The 20,957-nt window shown below is 34.9% G+C and overlaps 1 protein-coding gene across 1 annotated transcript in view; it reads left to right on the forward strand.

Moving 5' to 3' along the window:
- Positions 1–20,957, forward strand: part of Gabrb1 (gamma-aminobutyric acid type A receptor subunit beta1) — a 403,841-nt gene that overhangs the window by 303,049 nt on the left and 79,835 nt on the right. Inside the window, exon 5 of the mRNA XM_046443021.2 lies at positions 7,311–7,393. Coding sequence (XP_046298977.1) covers positions 7,311–7,393 — 83 coding nt within the window. The remainder of the gene's footprint in view (positions 1–7,310; positions 7,394–20,957) is intronic.

Below are 20,957 nucleotides of genomic sequence, written 5' to 3' on the forward strand. Positions count from 1 at the left end.
AGACCATAGTATTTAATATAAATAGTCCTGACTTTCAAATTTGTGTGCCCACTGAAATAGATACAACATTTGAATTTCTAAGATAATTTTATATCAACAAATATGTTTTTTTTTTCATTTGTACTTCGTATATTGAGGTTGCCTATAAAGTTTCATTTTATTAAAGGATTCCACAGAGGAAAAATGTTTGAAAAGCGCCATGTAGTAGGGTTTCTTAACTTCAGCACCATTGATAGTTTGGAAGAGATAACTCTTTGTTCTTGGGGACTCTCCTGTGTGTTATGTGATTTTTAGTGACATTTCTGGCCTCCATACACTAATTCCAGTATCAAACTCCAGCATAAAAATTTAAAATGCGGATATTGTCAGTGTCCTCTATAAAGCAAACTTATCCCTGATCTAGAAACATTATATAATCACAGGATCATAGGGTTAGCCACACATTAGTAATTCCCAGGTAATGTTTACATTCTCACAATTCCTTTACCCATCAAGAGCCATTAAAAAAAGAATATAGTAGACAGAAAATTTTAAAAGTATTTTAAAATATTTATTGTGTCATTTCATCTAAAGTGTTGAAATACTATACCAACTATAAACGTTATATTGTAGAACTTCATTTTCAGACAACAAATGATATTCTTGATGTATTTATTGTTAAGTGAATAAATTTGAATTAAGCAACCCATATGTTCATGGGAACAGGAAAAAGGAAGCAATACGGTTAAATCCATTTATGTGTAAATTCTGGAATGCAATTAGTCTTCAAATTTTTTGCAAAACACTTTGAGAAAAAATTTTACCTTTAAAAACTCCTGTGTTCCCACCTAACACTCAAATAAATTCAATTAAATTGACCAATGTCTTGCCTAAGAGAATTCAAAAGTAATGTACAAATGTGAACTTTTATTTGGTAAAGAAAGTCAAAGAAAAATTGGAAAAGACTAAGGTTTTTCCTAGTAATGTCTTTAAAAAGTTACCTATCTTTCTATTGGGTTAAAATAAATGACCACATCAATAACTCACCTTGGCAGCCTCAAAACTGCAATGGCTCTGATGTATAATTAAAGAATATGCATATGTATATGTGGTGTTTATACACCATGTGCCACATAAAGTTTGGTCAGTGAGGGATCCGACACATGATCGTGATTCCATGAGATTACAAAGGAGCTGGAAACTCCCTATTGCTTAGTGAATTGAAGTGGTTCTAACATCATAGCCAATGATCACAACACATTGCTCACATGTTTATGGTGATGCCGCTATAAACAAACCTACTGTGCTACCAGCCACGTGAAATTACAGCACATACAAATATATAAGGCACATAATACTTCATAATGATAATAAACTATTATACTGATTTATATGTATTTACTACACTATATCATTATTTCAGAGTGAACTCCTACTCATAAAAATAGAAGACATAACTATGCTTCTATTCCCATAAAGTATTTCTAGAAAATTTCAGAAGTAACTGCTGAGAATTAAGGTAGAAATAAAACTAGTTATTAAATTTTGATCTTTTGAATTCTTTAAATTATTATTACATTTTGTAGGGGAGGCTCACTTAATTTTAAAAAAATACTATTTTAATTCCACAATGGTATCAAAAATTTGTAAGAGTGTATGAACCATATGAATTTCAGTTATTTTCAGACTCTACACACCAGGAAACCATCTCAAGTAAGAGAAAATGGGGAGATAATGGAAGTTGAGGTAGGATATCTACAGTCAAGATCCCCCAGAGTTTTGCATAAGTGTATCAGCTCTACAGGAACTGACAAATATTGTGTAGACTCTGATTCTAAGACAGTGTTTCTTCCCTGATTATGAACTACCTGCTGAACATAAGTGGACTAGGGCCTCAGATATTAATATCAGATATCTCTCTAATAGTAGGGAATGTGAGACATCATAAATCACAGGAAGCTGGTTTCATTGTTGTATTATGTTATGGCAGGAGAGAAAGGTAAGCTTTGATGCATAATATAGATTCTTCCTATTCATTAATTCTGCAAATATTGGCAGAGACATTGCAAGTATACTAGTAAACACATAAAGTGCCATGAGATAATAGTAATTGTAATAATGGCCATCATTTAGGGAACCTCTACTAAGTACAGGGCACTGGGCTAAGAGCTTTGCACACATCAACTCTTAATCCAGAGAGCAATCCTAAGTAGTAGGTGTTTGATTAATGAAGACACTGAGCCTCCTGGATATAATTTAACCACACAAGAACACAACATAACACAAAAAAAAGCTAAGCCTCAACCCAATCTGGCTATCTTCAAAATCTTTAATCACAAGATTTTTTTACACAGCTTTATCTTGGTATCATTCACATATGGTTATTAATGGATAGTGAATTAATTACATTAATTATGAATTTGATATAATTCTCAATAAAGTACTAACAAACTAAATTCAACTGCATATTAAAAGAATCCTACACTATGAATTTATTCCTAGGATGCCAGGTTGGTTTGACATACACAAATTAAGCATTGCGATATACCACATTAATGGAATGAAGGACAGAAGCTATGTGATGATCTCAAAAGATGCAGAAAAAAAAATCATTTGACAAAATTTGATATCTCTTTATGATGAAGCCTCTCAACAAAATATGAATAAAAGGAACTTATCTCAATATAATAAAAATTATATATGAAAAACTCAGAGCTATCTTCATAATCAATTGCTCTTGAGATGAAAGCTAAAGATATCCTACTTCCTGACTTCAAATTATAATGCAAACTTGTAATAATCAAAACATTATAGTTATGGCATGAAAACAGATACATAAGCCAACGAAACAGAGTAGGAGAACCCAGAAATAAAATCATATATTTATAATTTACCATCAACTGATCTTGAACAGGATGCCAAGAACACAAAGAGGAAAAGGATAGTCTCTTCAACAAATGGTGTTTAAAGACGTGGATACCCATGAGGAAAAAAAATGAAATTTGGCTCCTATTCACAACTCATCTCAAAATGGATTAAAGAATTAACTTAAAAATTGAAACATTACAATTTCCAGTGGAAAACACAGGAGAAACCACTATGGCATTGGCCTTGGCAGTGATGTTTGATACCAAAATAAAATAAGAGCACAAATAGGCAGGTGAGATAACATCCAATTAAAAAGCTCTGCATAGCAAAGGGAAACATCAGTAAAATGTAAAGGCAACCTATGGAATGGGAGAAAATACCTGCAAACTTTATATATGATAAGAGGTTAATACTCAAAATATTTTAAAAACTCATATAACTCAATGCCAAAATACAAATAAAATGGGCCAAGGACTTATATAGACATTTCTTAAAAGAAAATATAAAGATGGTCAACAAGCATATGAAAAAGGTCCTCAACATTTCTAATTTATCAAAACCACAATGAGATATTATCTCATTCTTGTTAAGATGATTATTACAAAAAAGAAAAAGAAGTTAAATTTTGTTTAGGATATAGTGAAAAGAAAAGCTTTGCACACTGTTGATAAGAATATAAAGTACAACAACTTTGTTCTTGTTCAAAATTCCTTCACTTATTTGGGGTCTTTTTTGATTCTATAATAATTTTAGGATTTTTTTTTCTTCTATTTATTTTTGTACAAAAATGCAATTGGATTTTGATAGAAATTGCATTGAACCTAGAAATTGTTTTGGGTGAGATAGACATTTTTGACAATATTAATTCTTCTAAGTCTATGATATGGGATGTCTTCTCATTTGCTTGTCTTTTTAAATTTCCTTCATTAATATTTTATTATTTGCAATGTAGAGGTTTTCCTTCTCTTTGGTTAAGTCAATTCCTAAACACCTTGTTATTGCTAAGGTAAATGTACAAGTTTTCTTAATTTCCCTTTCAGAGATTTAGTTGTTGATGTGTAGAAACACCACTGATTTTTTTCATATTGATTTTGTATCCTGAAAATTTACTGAATTCACTTGCTAATTCCAACAATTTTTTGGTAGAGTCTTCAGGGTTTTCTATGGATATGATCATGCCATCTGCAAACTGATAGTTATACTTATTTCCTTCTGATTTGAATATCTGATTTCCTTTTCTTGCCTGATTGCTCAGACTGTGACTACCAGTGAACAGCAGTGGTGAGGTTGGGTGTCCTTGCCTTGTTCCAGATCTTATAGGAAAAGCTTTCCATTTCTCTGCATCTACTGAGATGGTTAACCAACATTTATTTTGTTAATAGGATGTATCATGTTAATTGATTTTTCCCTTAACCTCTTTTCCGTTGGCTTCTGTTTTTTGTTTTTACCTCAGCTTCTGCTGATTGCTTTGTATCCATATGTGCATCCTAGGAATAAATTCCACTTGGTCAGTGTACAATCCTTTTAATATGCTCTTGAGTTCAGCTTTTCAGTAATATATTAAGTTTGTGTGTCTATTCATCAGGGATATTGGCCTTTAGTGGGTTATTGGGCAGGGTGGGGGTGTTATTTTGTTTTGCTTTTTGTTGTTGTCATTGTTGCTTTTCCTTGTATTCTATTTGCCTAACTTTGGAATCAGGGTGATGCTGGTCTCATAAAATAAGTCTTAGAAACCAGATAAAGACACATCAAGGAAAGAAAACTACAGAAAATATCCCTGATGAAATAAGATGCAGAAAATCTTTAATAAAATATTAACAAATCATATTCAACAACATATTAAGAAGATTGGACATTGTGACCAAGTTGGTTTTTCTCAGGGATGCAAGGATGGTGTAGCATATGCAAATCAGTAAATGTAATCCGTCACATAAATAGAATTAATGATAAAATTGCATAGTCATCCCAATGGATGCAGCGTAAATCTTCAACAAAATCCAGCACCCACTCATGATAAAAAAAGCACCAAAGAAACTGGGGATAGAAGAAACTTACCTCAACATTGTAAAGCTATATATGACAAACCCCAAGCCAACATCATAGTGAATAGGGAAGAACTGAAAGCATTTTCTTTAAAATCTGAAACAGGACAAGGATGTACACTCTCACCACTCCTATTCAATACAATACTAGAAATTCTTCCAAGAGTCATTAGGTAAGAGAAGGAAATAAAAGAGAAAAATAGAAAAGGAAGAAGTCAAAGTATTACTCTTTAAGGATGATATGATCCTATACTTAGAAGATTTAAAAGACTACTAGCACTAATAAACAAATTCAGCAAAATAGCACATTAAAAAAATCAACATACAAAAAACATCAACATACAAAAATCAATAGTTTTACTATTACCAATAATGAATCTACAGAAAGAAATTAGGACAACAATCCCCATTCACAATAACCTCAAAAAAAGAAATAAAATAAAATACCTAGGAATAAATCTAGCCAAGGAGGTGAAAGACTTCTACAATGAAAACTATAGAACATTGAAGGAAGAAATTGAAGAAGACCTTTAGAAGATGGAAAGACCGCTCATGTTCTTGGATAGGCAAAATTGATATTGATAAAATGGTCATACTACCAAAATACCAAAAGCGATTTGAAGATTCAATGTAATTCCTATCAAAATATCAATGACATTCTTCACAGAACAAGAAGAAACATTTCTAAAATTTATTTGTAAGAATAAAAGATCCAGAATAGCAAAAGCAATTCTAAGCCAAAAAAAACAAACAAAAAAACAATGCTGGAGGTATCACAATACATTACTTCAAATTATTCTACAGAGCTAAAGTAACAAAAACTGCATGGCACAGGCATAAAAACACACACATAGAGCAATGGCACGGAATACACAAACCACACATCTACAGTCATCTGATCCTTAACAAAGGTGCCAAAAAAATACATTCAAAAAAAGACATCCTTTTAAACCAATAGTGCTAGGAAAACTGGTTATTTGTACATAAAAGAATGGGACTAGACTCTATCTCACCCTGCACAAAAGTTAACCCAAAATGGAACAAAGACTTAGGAATTAGACCAGAAACTATACAATTTCTAGAAGAAAACATAGGGTCAACACTCCAGTATACAGTCACAGGCAATGACTTTCTCAGTAGTACCCCTAAAGCTCAGGAAGTAATGCCAAGAGTTAATAAATGAGATGACATCAATTTAAAAAGCTTCAATACAGCAAAGAAAATAATTAAGAATATGAAGAGAGGATCTACAGAATGGGGGAAAAATCTTTGCTAGCTATTTTTCTGACACAGGGTTAATATCTAGAATATATAAAAAATTAATACCAAAAAAAATTAATAAAGGAGCAAATGAATTAAACAGGCACTTCTTGGAAGAAAAAATACAAATAGCCAACAAATATATGGAAAAATCATCAACATCAATACTAATCAGGGAACTGCAAATCAAAACTATGCTGAGATTTTATTTCACTCTAGTGAGAATGGTAGTTATCAAGAATACAAATAATAATAAATTATGGAGAGAATAAGGAGAAAAAGGAACACTTTTATACTGTTGATAGGTGTACACATGAGTACAATCACTATGGAAATCAGTGTGGAGGTTTCCCAAAAGACTAGGAATGGAACCAGCACATGATTTATCCTAAAGAATTAAAGAAATAATACTCAGTGATACATGTATACCTGTGTTTATAGCAGCAAAATTCACAATAGCCAAACTATGGAACCAGTCTAGGTGTCTATTGATGGTTAAATGGATAAGAAAATAATGTGGTATATATACACAATGTAGTTTTATTCAGCCATGAAGAAGAATGGAATTATGTCATAGGCAGGAAAAATTGATAGAACTAAGTGAAATAAGTCAAACTTAGGGACCAAGGAGAGGAGGAAAGAAAAGGGGGAAATACTGGGAAATGATATTGGTCAAATTATATTGTTACATATATTGTTATTGTGCATGTATCAATATGTAACCACCACAAATCCCACCATTATGTACAACTATAAAGCATCAATTAAAATATGTAAAAAAATGAGTGTTGAAGAGTTCCCTCTTCTATTAATTCTTATTTGAATGTACGGTAAAAAACTCACCCATGAGGCCATCTGGTTCTGGGCTTTTCTTTCTTGAAGGTTTTGATTACTAATTTAATCTCCTTGTAACGTTCAAACTTTATTTCTTCTTGAAACAGCCTTGGCAGTGTATATATTTCTATGAATTTATTCATTGCTATTTATCCCATCTAGGCTACCCAATTTGTTGATGTATAATTGTTCACAGTAGTTTCTTATGATTTCACAAACGTTTTGCGCTTTGTTTCTGCCACTTGATAAACATGATTGGGGACTGGGAAGGCTGTGGAGGAAATATTAGCACTTTTCTGATGTCTTTTTCCTCTCTTACCCTGGCAGGATCACAACTACTGCCGCATGTATGATGGATCTTCGAAGATACCCTCTGGATGAACAAAACTGCACCCTGGAGATTGAAAGTTGTGAGTTACTTGCACAAGGGAATGAGAAAAAGAGATATTTGCTTGACCCAATTTAATTCAATCTTTCACTGAGTTCACTGGGGCTAGAATGTTTTTAGCTGCAAACTTCTGCCAACTTTTTGAGGGATTTAGAGTCTAGGATATTTTCCCTTATATTTGTGGTTCAACGGTAGTATCAATGACATTATGTTTTGGACACCTAGGGAAAGTCCACTTATTTTAGCTCAATAATTTATAAACTCATGCTTTTTCCTTCTTAGAGTGGAATTTCTTCCACAGCTTTCCAATAGCCAAGCTGCATTAATAATAGAGGGAGACATTTCAAATGAAGACTCTGTGCAAATGTTTTAAGTTGTAAAGGATTGTAAATTGTCTTTTCCAAAAAGTTTGTGGTAGAGTCTGATGCAAAAGATCTCTTTATTTATGAAATGAATAAGATAATAAATGATACCTTATGAGGATTATACTTGGGTCAAAAATTTACTGTTTTTGAGGTCAAGATTTTGGATTGTCTTCTAGGACTGTTTTTTATTGATCAATTTCCTAATAATACGAATATTTTAATTGCCAAGATTTAATCCTGATTGACAGTCTAACCATTATTTCTCAGCCATCAACCTATAGGCATTTGAGCCCTCTAATTGTGAATACTAGAGATAGACCACTTCTTTGTTCTGAGAGGTGCAGAAAGTTGCAATAGAAAATTCAGGCTATTACTATATTACTTAATGTGGTGTGAGAAACAGATGGTGTATTTAGACCATTAAATTCTTTCTGAATCTAAACATCAAGAAGGCAAGGGAAAACGGGGAAAAAAAATCCAGTTGACCCTACGGTCTTATTGAAAACAAATGTGTTTCCCTAGAATGTGACTAAATATTGAGCAAAACCTTTAATTTTCCAGTTTCATAAAAGAAAAAGTATAGAAATGAAGTTATTTCTATAGAAATAGCTCTAAATTTAGACATAGAGATTGTTCTATTATCTCTGGAGTAAACAAGAAAATTCATGAACTATTATTTAATTAATAGTCTACCTTTAAAGCTCACTACATAAAGAAGGCCCTGAATACAGAAAGGTGTTAATAATGAGAGTATCAATGGTTATTTGGGGTTTGAATGCCAAAGATGATCAAATTCAAACCATAAAATCATTCATTAACTGATGGCTAATGATATTTTATAAATAAAGCAGATCTGCAGTTCAACAATTAAGCTTTTACTTTTGTAACTGTGGTACAAAAGACGGATAAACCACAGGTTACTTGGGCATGTAGGTTCTTCTGTCCTTCTGCTCTTCCATTGACTTGTGATTTTTTTCTTTTTTTACTTTGGCTTCTGCCATATAGAATTGGGACCTAACTACTTAAAATTCTAAGATCTATGGCTTTCATTTACTTAAAGAAACAATGAACTTTGATATGTACTTAAATTGATTCTATGTTTTAAATTACAAATTGAAATTATCAGCATTTTCTCCCAAATTTAATATTTTATTTATAACGAATACTGAGTTTTCCTACTGTTATAGGTTAACATTTTTTTTCCAAGTTAGCAAATTTCTTTCTTTTTTTTTCCAGAGGGAGAAAGCTTATTTTTCTGTTTTTGCAATACTGGAGATTGAATCCAAGTCTTTGTGCATGCTAAGCAAGCACTCTGCCACTGAGCCACATCCTCTGCCCTCTACACATTGCTTGAAATGAGCAAATATCTTTGAAAAAACCTACTAAAGGTCACACATACACAAAGATAATCTGAACACCCCATATTTACTAAAGAAACTGAATCCATAAATAATTACCTTATTAAAAAAATCACCAAGCCCTGATGATTTCACTGGTGGATTTTTACCAAAATTTAATGGAAGAAATTTTTTATTCATATTAGAAAATAGATGACTTTTAGGTTCACTTATCATATCATATATGACCAAAACCAAATCTATAAATGAAATAAAAATTAAACAAAATTTTCATGGAGCAAGAATTGAAGAAGGCCAGACAGTCAAATAGTATACAAAATAATCATAAAACTTGGTGTCAGACCCAGGAATATGACAATCATTAAGGCATTTGGTAACATGCAATCAGTTACATAGACAGAGGAAGGAGCATAATCACTGGGATTCTAAAGTCAGCTAAGATGCCTGAGTGCATACAGATGCTAGATCGAGGTGATCCTGCAACAGGTCATAAAACACCAGTCCCTAGATAGGCTTACATAAAGCAAAGCAGAAACCCATGCCTGAAAGAATTTGTGTAATGAAGATTTTATGAAAGCAGAAACTTCAGGAGGAGAGGAAGAAAACATGGATCTGCCTTCAATTTGCCAAACTGAAGCAAGTCATCATACAAAACCTTAGTTAAAAAAAAAAAAAAAAAGTATTCTAACAACATTTGAGAAAGGATGGATCTGAAATTCTGAAAGATAAAATAACTTACCCAGGCCACCACAGGGCAAGGATAGTGGTAGCTTGGGAATTCAAACCCAAGTGCTCTACACTTCATCACAGAATCCTGCAATCTACACATGAGCACGGGACATAGCCTCAGTACCTGGAATTGGAAACACTCTCAGCTAAGTTGGTAACACTGAATCACTAAGGACTGGTCTGTACTTCCCCAAATTACTCCTGAAAAAAGTCAAAATAGACCCCAAAATATGAAGCAGAATCTTAAATTTTAGGTCAAGGGTCAAATAAGTATAGCTGCAGAAAGAAGGGAGCTATTGACTCAGAAAGCAAGCAGGCATTGACTCCATTGCCGTTTCTCTTAAAAAAAAAAAAAAAATCCTTATATGCCTTCTTAACAACAGGGTAAACCAAAATAAAGAAACAGCTTTAAGCAACGTAGTCAATGTTATGGAGTCCACATGAGCTTTATTTGTTTCTTCCCTAAGTACCTAAGTACACAACATAGTGCTAAGTATTAATAAATACTGAATTGCTTGTTCATCCATTTTAACATTTCACAAAGAAAGGTGTCATTTGGAACAGCTTTCCCTGAGTTGACAATGTACCAAGACTATGACTGAGCTTAAAAGCAATTACAAATCAGAGGCTTTAGTGCTGGTTGAGAAATAAGAATGGTAAAGTAGACATTCCACTGATACAAGATTGAACCAATTACACTTTTTTGTGACCAGTGGAGTGGAAATTTTGCCTATATTACAAAATATACTAGTTTGTATGCTCTTCCCATCCAAGGCTGGGGAAATGTTTTCCTTCAATGAGTCCTTTGAGACAAATTAAAGATGTTTTGCTTATCTTTAATGTCATCTGATCAAGGAAAATTGGAAAGGCCATAAACCCTTGTTAAATTGAAAATTTACTTGAACTTGGAGCAGATTATTAGCTTCATAGCCCTGGGATGCTATAAAATGAGTTAATGGCATATAGAAAAATCAATCAAAGAATTTTGTATAAAGAAGATTTGGAATTTGAAATCAATAAAGCTATCATGGGAAGGTTGAAGGCCTCATGGAGATGTGGACAGGGCCTAGGATAACAATCTTGGAGGAATAAGGTGTCTTTTTCCATTTTCTGCTGCACAAATTGAGGAAAATCTTTACCCTAATCTTACCTGCTCATTTTCAGCAGGTGGGTGTGACCTCTCACTACCCTCAAAAAAATGTTGAAGCCAGTTCAAGTTTGAAATCTCTGTGTTCTCATTCATCTTCTTCTAAACCTCCTTGTTCACCAGACTGAGTTAACTAACCCTTGCATTTCAATTCTTTTCATAGACTCTTTCTGCCCTCAGTGATCAGGATATCATTTCTTTCTTCTTCCTCTGAAAAGGGATAATCTGAACCCAATTATCTCACCCCTAATCATCTCAGATTCCCAATCTTTCCCTTTCTACTTACCTTTTTTCATAGCCTATAAAAAGCTGAAAACTCTTCTCATCATAAAACACTATCTCTGAACTTCCCTTAACGCCCCTACATTCTTTTTTTCCAAACTACTTGAAAGAATGATTTATGTCTGTTGTCTATTGCCTCAACTTCCTCTCAATTTACTGCAATTTGGAACAAACCTACCTATCTCCCACCTCCAATATAACATTTCTCAGAAGATCACAAAGGGCCTACTTTCTTTCCATCTTTGTTCCAGTGACTCTCAGATTATCTCCCAGCTCAAATCTCCTCCAAGACCTGGACTTAGAGGGTATACGTAGCCCTCTTCCTAGTATATCTATTTTGATGATTTATAGGCATCTTAATTTGTTCAAAATTTAATTCTAGGGTTCATCCTCCCAAATAAGTTTTTTCTTATCTGGTCTCCTTAATCTCCTACCCAATCAGAGTCTGAGGACTAATTACTCACACCTCCCTCTCACTCACAATCCTTTCCTCCAATCCATTGTCAAGACCTTCCATTTCTCTCCGACACTGCTGCCACCAATGCACACCACACTGCCATTACTTCACACCAGGATCATTGTGGCAGTCTCTTTATCATCTCTTTATTACTCCTCATGCTTTCACTCTTGACTGCCTCCAACCCAACCTGGATACCAGAGTGACCTCCATAACATGCCAATTGGGTCATATCGCTGCTGTATTTAAAAAGATTCAGCCTTCTCACTTCACCAAGAAAACTGTCCAGGCTTCTTAATTTGACTTTTAAGCCTTTGTGACTTACCTCAATATCTTCAATCTCACCTGTAGTCATTCTCCCCAACTTTTTAAAAATTACACTGAGCTTCAACACCAAGGACTCCTTTCTTTTTTGTAGGTTTAGTGCTCTCATGTTTGCATTCTCTCCCTCCCTCCCTCTCTCCCTCTCTCCCTCTCTCTGTTTTTGCCCCATCCCCCACAGTACTTTACCACTGAATCCCCAGGCCTTTTTTTTTTGGAACCTCCAGAGACAAGATTTCACTAAACTACTGAGACACTAAGTAATTGCCAAGACTGGCCTCAAATTTGTGATCTTCCTGACTCAGCCTCCTGAGTCCCTGGGATTATAGGCATGCACCACCCAGCCTGGTTCACAATTTCAGTTCTTACCTTATGATATTACCATCTTGTTGCTTCCATTGCTTCAGATCAGGATGCTTTTTCCCAATTTAATCATTTAGGCGTTTCCCAACTCATTCTTCAGAAGCTTTCCTGGTCACTCAAGTCTGGTTAGGAAGCCCTAGCTACTGTTTCTATGTGCCCTATTTATTTGGGATTCATGATTTATGATTGTGTCCTTCAAAATCTGTATGTTGAAACATAATCACTAGTGTGATATGATAAGAAGCTGGTACTTTAGGTGGACGTTTTATTAAAGGGGTTATTGCCCTTATAAAAGAGGCCATAGAGAGCTGCCTTTTCCCTTCTACTACATAACCAGAAGACACCACATGTGAAAGAGAAATTGGGCCCTTGCCCCAGCTACAGTACTTTGCTTAGACTTCTCAGCCTTCAGAACTGTGAAAAGTATTTGCCTGTTGTTTGTAAGCTATCCAGTTGATGGCATTTTGTATAGCAGCCCAGTGGACTAAGATGTTCATGTAACACTTCGTACTTTGTGGGGCTTTTTTTCCATATTTACTGCTTCTTTCCCTATAGATTATAAACTCTGGGAGGGAAGGGATTATTGCTTTGTTCACTACCCAATACTTAAATCCTAGCCTAGCATCTGATTATTTGTGGCATGAATGTATGTTAAATTTCTTAGCTCCAAATTTTTTCCACTCTTGTGAATTTTAGAAGATGAGCATAGTTTTAGCTTTTCAGATAATATTTAAAGTACAGAGTTTTTACTTGCAATAAAAATATGCTTTCAAATATACAAGTTTATATTCATGCTTTAAGAGTATCTCAAAACTCAAGTAAATGTGTCAACCAAGAGCCAGATAAAGAAAAACCTAGCATTTTAATTACTTTAGGAATCTCGGTAGACTGATAAACATCTTAAACACTATGAATTATTTTTGCCTTATCATACGTCATTAATTATCTATGTGCTTCCTACCTGAACTTGAACCAAGTTATCAAAGACAAAATTCAGTGAAATCTGGTTATTTTTATACTTGTTTCTTGTAAAAATAACTTGATGACTTTCAATGTAGGCATTATCTTAATGTATTAAATTTAATGAACCATCCAACCAATCTGTCTCTTAGACTCATAATATTGTCATCTTTTAATTTAAACATTTTAGTAGTCTCAACATATATACAGAATTTCAAGTAGTAGTCATTTCTGATTATTTTCAAAATAGAATTGTTTTCTTGTCCATAAAAATAGCAGGTGATAAAAACAATGTATCTGCCTAAAAAAACAGCCTCGCCTAAATGTAGAAAATTGTAAAGTCTCCATCACCGCCTGCGTGGGGAGGGAATAGGTAACCATTGGAGGTATGGGCCTGCTGGAAATAAAAACTCTGAAAAGTAGTATTAAGAAATAAACACAAAAGATGAGAAATATATTATTCAAAGTGCGAGCATTGACAGGTGGAAGAGACCTGATGGGTCTGATCTGCACTAAGGGAAAAGCCCTCAAATGCTTTATTGATAATGAAACACATCAAAGGGAATCAGTGAGAAGCTTCTTCAGGAAAATAGGATGAAATGGTGAAAACAAGTTGTCTGGGGCTTGGCAGGTTACGCCAAGTGGCTACATTTGAACTTAGGGCTGTGAGCTAAGGCAGGGCGCCAGCATGATCTGGGCTTTTCTTGAATTTTACCCAGGAGTTCTCAGAAAAGCAACCTCCCTGCCTTATGATGGCTCAAACAGACTCATAATTCACACACAGCTTCCAACGGTAAAGTTTACAGAATTGAAATAATACATTTTATTATGTAATGTGCTATAATAGCACCTGGAAAAAAAATCACAGTAAGTACAGTGTCCAGACAGAAGATAAGAATACGTCTATAAGCCTGCTCTTATATGGCCACATCTGAAGAACTGTATCCAGTTTCTAAGGCCATGTAAGATAACTTTACACAGAGGGAAGAAATGGAGATATCTGGGAAGGAAAATTTAGGAGTCAGAACTTCCATTTTTGAATATTTTAACCACTATGATATATAAAAGAGAAATCTTATGTTTGGAGATGTTCAGTGCATTAGAACAGGTTCTCCAGGGAAGCAGAACCCTAAGAACCCTATAGCCAATAAGTGGGGGCTGGGGTGGGGGGAGGTGGAGAAAGAAAGAAAGATTGTGAGTGGCTCATGCAATTTTGGAGACTGACAAATTCCAAGATCCACAAGGTGAGTCAGCAAACTAAAGAGTCCATGGTATAGTTTGAGTCTCAGTCCAAAGACTTAAGACCAATTATAGCTGATGAGGTAATTCCAGTCCAAAGCTCACCAAACTCAAGTCCTAGGAAAAGCCAATGTTTCAATTTGAGTCCAACTGCCCTAAAAATGCAGAAGTTCCGATTTGAACATAGGCAGGAGGAATTCTCTCTTATATAGAGGAGCACCAGTCTATTTTCTCTATTCAGACCTTCACTTAGTTGGATGAGGTCCATCAAGTTAAGGTGGCAACCAAATGTCATCCAAAACAATCCCACAGAAATACCCAGAAAAATGTTTGACCAAATATCCCAGTTACCTTGTGGCCCAGTCAAGTTGACATGCACAATGAACCATCACACCCAGAGCACTGGATTTGAACACGTTTAGTTCAGTCCTGCTAATGTGTCTTAAGGGGTAACCCCATGGTTCTCTGTGCAAGCGAGTACTGGGGATTCAGCAGCAACCAGACAGTGGGCACAAGTTTCTGGAAGGTAGATTTAGAATGTAAGAGAAATGATTTCAAATGAGTAGCAGCGCCCATTCAAGAAATGTGTCCCCGCTTAAGAAAGAACGTCCCTTCCTATTGGGATATGCCAATTAATTGGAAGTCTTTACCTCAGCGAGAGACCAGTTTAATTTTATAAACTTCAAGGTTTCTTTCAGCCCCAAAAAAACTCTTGGAGTTCATTCAGTTTAGTTACATCACTAGCAAATTACTTTGTCTGCCTAAAATGTTGGTTCTCAAATGATTCTGATTTATAAAGGAACGTTGAATATAGAAAAAAGTTATGAATACATGAACATATAAATACTCACAAAAATATGAAATATAGGACAATTACTAGCAAAAGCCTTTGAACCATTCTTACTTTATTGCTGCCTGCCAGATCATTAATTCTGATCTGAAATAATTTAAAAATAGCATCTACAACATGCTGCACACTTTCTATTCATGGTTGCTAACCACCAAAAATAACAGAAGTAAATTGAACTTCATGAATGATTCATGGCTTCCCTTGCTTTATGTCCCCATTGTCAAGGAAATTAGCAGCATTGGATATCTCCTTAGATAAATTTGATTTTGCCATATTCAGTAGACTACTTAATGAAAATGAATATTTCAAATTTATGTTCATAGAAATGTTAATGAATTTTAGTGCCTGTAGCTTTTTGATGAGCCAAAGGGGTGGGTGTAGGGAGGAAGAGAATGTTTTCTGAATTAATTTATTCCTTTTTCCAGCCTGCTTCTTTGAAACTGTGAAGAAGTACTCCCTCTACAAAGTCTCTGATCTTTTTTAAGTTATAAAATAAAAGCCAGTGGGAGAATGGAGTTCCTTTTATGAAAATTAGTTTTGCAATCAATCTGACTGCAAAGTTAGGCTTATAGCTGCTCACTTCTACCCTATAGACAGCTTATTTTCCATGCATGGAGAATAAACTGGTAAAGATATCTCTAATTAACAGATTTAAGGTTCTAGAAGTTTCTTCTTGATATTTTTGGTACATAACCATCTTGCTACTAACTTCCTGAAAGGAAGTATAAAATAAGGTTTATTATTTTATTTAAAAGTTGTAGGTATTAATCACATAATTAAAGGTATTTTATAGTGAAACTCTGATCTTCTAGAACAAGGCATCCTTGCTAAACTACCGGCTTTTATTCATTTGGGATCCAAACTTGATGATAATAATAGCTTGATGATAAAAATAATTATATATTTATAGGGCAGGTGCCTTACAAAAATTTCCCACTGAATTATCCTCACAAAAACGAAATCAAAGCAACAAGGTAGTCACAAAATTGTGGTAGTCAGAGTGGGACTTGAACTCTGGCAGTCTGATCTGTGAGTCTAAGATTTAGCCCTATATTATAGCTGCTTAATAAAACTGCTTCTGCATATCATTCTCATGAGTTCCTTTCCTCTAGCTTCACCACTATCTGAGCTGGGTGGGTTTTAGGTTCTATCAAGGCACAAAGCAGATACCTGAGAACAAAGCAAATTTTAATCGGTCCTTCTCTCAGTTGAACTCATCCCAGTTCAGTTCTTAAAATGGCTTTTATCTTATGACATTCTGGCCACATAAATTGAATAATGATATATTTTAAGAACATCTCTTATTTTACCAGATCACACAGTGATCAGAGATTCTTTCTCTTCTACATGGCTACAGATACTCTTCCCCAATCAGTATAATGCTGGGGAGTCTGACAACTGCGATGTTCCTGTTGTTTTAAAATCCATTCACTGCTCAGAGTGGTCACACATGAATATCTATAGCCATAGAAATGGACATATTCTCACGAGGGGTCTTGACTTGAAATGTTCTGTCAACCATATCTACATGGGAACCATGAAACCATGTAAATACTTTAGTTTTCACTTTGATGTCAGTGTCCACAGTTCAATTGCTTTAGTCTTAAGATCAAAAATGTTAAAAGGGAGTTTTAAAAATAATTGAACCCATCACTTCACTACAGACTGATAGTATCAGAATTTGTGGAAGATGGGTCCTGGTGTGAGCATTTCATGCTTCCCAGGTAATTTCAGTAAGCAGCCAAGTTTGAAAGTCACTGTTTTAAGGCCTCTATGCTCTGATTTTTTTGCTCCTCTCTCTTTTTAACCTCCTCTAGTAGACCCAGTTCTCTAAATGGGAAGCAGAATGGAACCGTAGAAATAAGAGAAGAAAGTACAACAAAGAACAGAAAATAGCCTGATTTTCAAAGGAAAAAATCATGGAAATGATCAAAAGAGAAATGTTAAACTATACTTAGGCACTCCAAGAGACACTTCCAATTTTCCTTATTCAAAAGTGCATGCCTTGAAATAGATGTGATGGACCTTGCCACACCTTGGATTCTGTGCTTCAAGTGAATATTCAATCACGTAATAAGAAGCTGTTACAGGCTAGTACTGTATTTTAAATGAAGGTGTATGTGTGTGTGTGTGTGTGTGTGTGAGAGAGAGAGAGAGAGAGAGAGAGAGATGTTAATATAAATTTGATCAATGAGACATGAATTTATATAATGATGCTGTGGGAGGCTGAATTACATTCTCAGGAGAGAAAGCCATGGGCATGTGCCATGTTAGTAACATTCTCTTATCAGAGAAAAAAAAAGAACTGGCTAAAATTTACACTTGAGTAAATATGCAGCAATAGGCCTTTCAAGAATAGTATTTCAAACTGCAATCAAGCACAGTCTATTTCTTTCAACCATAAAAAAATAAGATAAGAACAACTTCTTTGTTAATCCTCATGCCTCCTCACCATGTAGGCATTGACTGTTCTCACTTGATTGTGTAGAAAGGAAAATTTCTCCCAGAGCTTCTGCTACAAGACTACCTTGATTCCAAACTGATTGTGCTCTCAGTACTCATATTATGTAGATGTACTATTCAGGCAAAAAAAAAAAAAAAGTTTTTTCTGCTGGATAGAGCCAACGTCTGGATGTTCTTATCTTAGAGCTCTCAGCACAGACGCCATCCCTGTCTGGCAGCTCCTTGCAATACTTGTCAAACACCATGCTCAAAGGAAAAGCTGGTAAAAATGCAGATTCTGGTTCAGTGAACCTAGTAGAGGCCCGATGATTTGTATTTTGAGCACAATTCAGATGATGATGATGCTGTTGATTTATAGAACACAATTTAAATTGTAAGACTCGGGGGAAAAAAATCTCTATACTCAGGGTGAAGTTCAGGGTCTCACCTATGCTCCTTAATCTACTTACCCAGCCTGTTTGCTCCCTGCTGTGGCTTAAATAATTAGCTAAAAGCCTTTGTTATACTGTTTGCTCAGCAATGGAATCAAGAGAATTTGAGTTTTAAATTAATTGAGACAGAAAAGCCATTTTCTGGTGACCTGAATAATTCCCAAACACTGAAATCTTCTGATCAACTCAAGATTTGCTAAGTTCCTTGGGTATGTAATATTCGTGGCTCACTTTTGCATTTTGGAGGATTCTCAGAAATGTAATATGTTGGTAATATCTTTTTTAAAAATATTTTTTTAGAAGACAAATGCTCTACCAACTGAGGTACCACCCCAGCCCTGTTGGTAGTACTTTTAGTACAGTAAAAATAATATTTGAGCCAGGTGAAGTGGCACACACCAGTAATCCCAGAAGCTCAGGAGGCTACGGGCAGGACGATCCCAAGTTCAAAGCTGGTCTTAGCAATTTAGAGAGGTCCTCAGCAACTTAACAAGACCCTGTTTCAAAATAAAAATAATAAGGGCTGAGGATGTAGTGTAGTGGTTAAGCACCTTTGAGTTCAATCGCTGGTAGCAAAAATAATAATAATAATAATAATAATAATAATAATAATAATAGGGTGAATGTTTTATAATGTAGGAAGTACTTAATTTTCATAAATAAAAAATAATAGACTCTCTATTTGACTTTTCCTTCAAATAGATTTTTTTTTTCTTACCAGAGATTGAATGCAGGGCTGCTTAACCACCAAGCCACATCCCCAGCTCTTTTTTTTTTATATTTTGTGAGCAACATGGTTTCACTGAGTTGCTTAGGGCCTCACTAAATTGCTGAAGCTGGGTTTGAACTCGAGATCCTCCTGCCTCAGCCTCTGAGTGGATGGGATTATAGGCATGTGCCACTACACCCAACTACAAATAGAGTTTTGTTTTGTTTTTTAATTTTAATTTTTTTAGTTGTAGATGGATACAACACCTTTATTTTATTTATTTATTTATTTTTATGTATTCCTGAGGATCTAACCCCGTGCCTCATATGTGCGAGGCAAAAGCTCTGCCACTGAGCCACGATCCCAGCCCTCAAATAGAGGTTTTTAATGGAAGGAGGAGAAGGTGGTAGTTTGGCTATCTAGAGGCCTGGAATTCAACGAATCATTCTGAAGAGTGCAATTTTTCCAGACATTATTTTAATCATTGTTGATGTAAATCTTTTTCAATAGAGAATTCTGAGGATGATTTGCCCTTTTTGGTGACTCACAGTCATAATTGTAAACATTTCTTATGATGTGCTAAAGCTCTTGCCTCATATGAAGCAAAAGCAAATTGAAGCTGCACTGTGATCCTCATGGCAACCTTAAGCTCTACTTTCTGAAGTATCTTCCTGGGTGGGCAATGAAGGCACCTTTCTCTGTAATATGTCCACAGAAAAATTTCCATCTCTGGTAGATTTTGCCTATTTTCACAACTCGGGATGTTTTCTTCTTATCATTCTCATTTAAGCAATCTAATCTCTTCACTAGAGACTGGTAATAGCCATCTCATGGGTGGTCAGCTTCAGGGTCTCTGACATCATACAGTTCCTGAATATATACCTCCCTCATCCCCTTCCCCTATCCTGACTGCAAGGGTAATGAGAATTCACTCAGCATCCAGTTACTGAGTTATAAGCATTTCAACACATACTGCCCTGTTCTTACTCTTGCTGTCTTTATCTAAACAAAAACCTCTTTGATTTTTTTCCCATGGGATACATGCCAAAATAATACATCATTCTTTTAGAGGAAAGATATGTTACCTAATTGTCTTGTGATTTTAAATTAGATATACTCAAAAGCATTCTCCCACTTTGCACCCCATCCAAGAAATGCAAAATGATATTCTCCCTTTTGTCCTTTTGATTATTTACTTCAAACTGTTAATATAGTTGCATAATAAAAGAATCAAGCCTGACTGCTAAATTTTCAGTTTCCTGACCAGTATTTATAGTTACAAGAAAGCTAAGTTTTTTTCCCTTGTTTCATGAAGTTCAAAAATAAAAGTATCCTTTGGAAATTGTGACACTATATCATAATGATACTCCTGTGAAAGTTTTACTTTGAAAAGAATTTAACACTTAAGAAATATTTAAAAATCTAGGCCAGGAGTGGTGGCCCATACCTGTAATCCCAGTGGCTCTGGAGGCTGAGACAGGAGGATAGTGAGTTCAAAGCCAGCCTCAGCAAAAGCAAGGTTCTAAGCAATTCAGTGAGACCTTGTCTCTAAATAAAATACAAAATAGCGCTGGGGATGTGGCTCAGTGGTTGAGTGCTCATGAGTTCAATCCCCACTACCAAAAAAAAAAAAAAGAGAGAGAGAGAGAGAGAAAAAAAGAAAGAAAGAAAGAAAAATATTTAAAAATCTATCTTTTGTTCCAGCTAAATATGAATAACAATCAACACAACAAATACGATAATATGAATATGGCTAGTAGTGATAGATATAAATAGCAAAGACTGTGATGGCAGGATATTGTGAAAATTTCCTTCTACTTTATTCTACACCTCAATGAAGCAAAAATCTAGATGATCACATCAAGGAATCAAGAAAGGAGAATAGGGGAGGAAATACTAGGGATGCGGAAGA

Source organism: Marmota monax, unplaced genomic scaffold (assembly GCF_021218885.2).
Source record: "Marmota monax isolate L192 unplaced genomic scaffold, Marmota_monax_Labrador192_F-V1.1 WCK01_AAM20220418_F8-fsc00025, whole genome shotgun sequence".
NCBI classification, from domain to species: Eukaryota; Metazoa; Chordata; class Mammalia; order Rodentia; family Sciuridae; genus Marmota; species Marmota monax.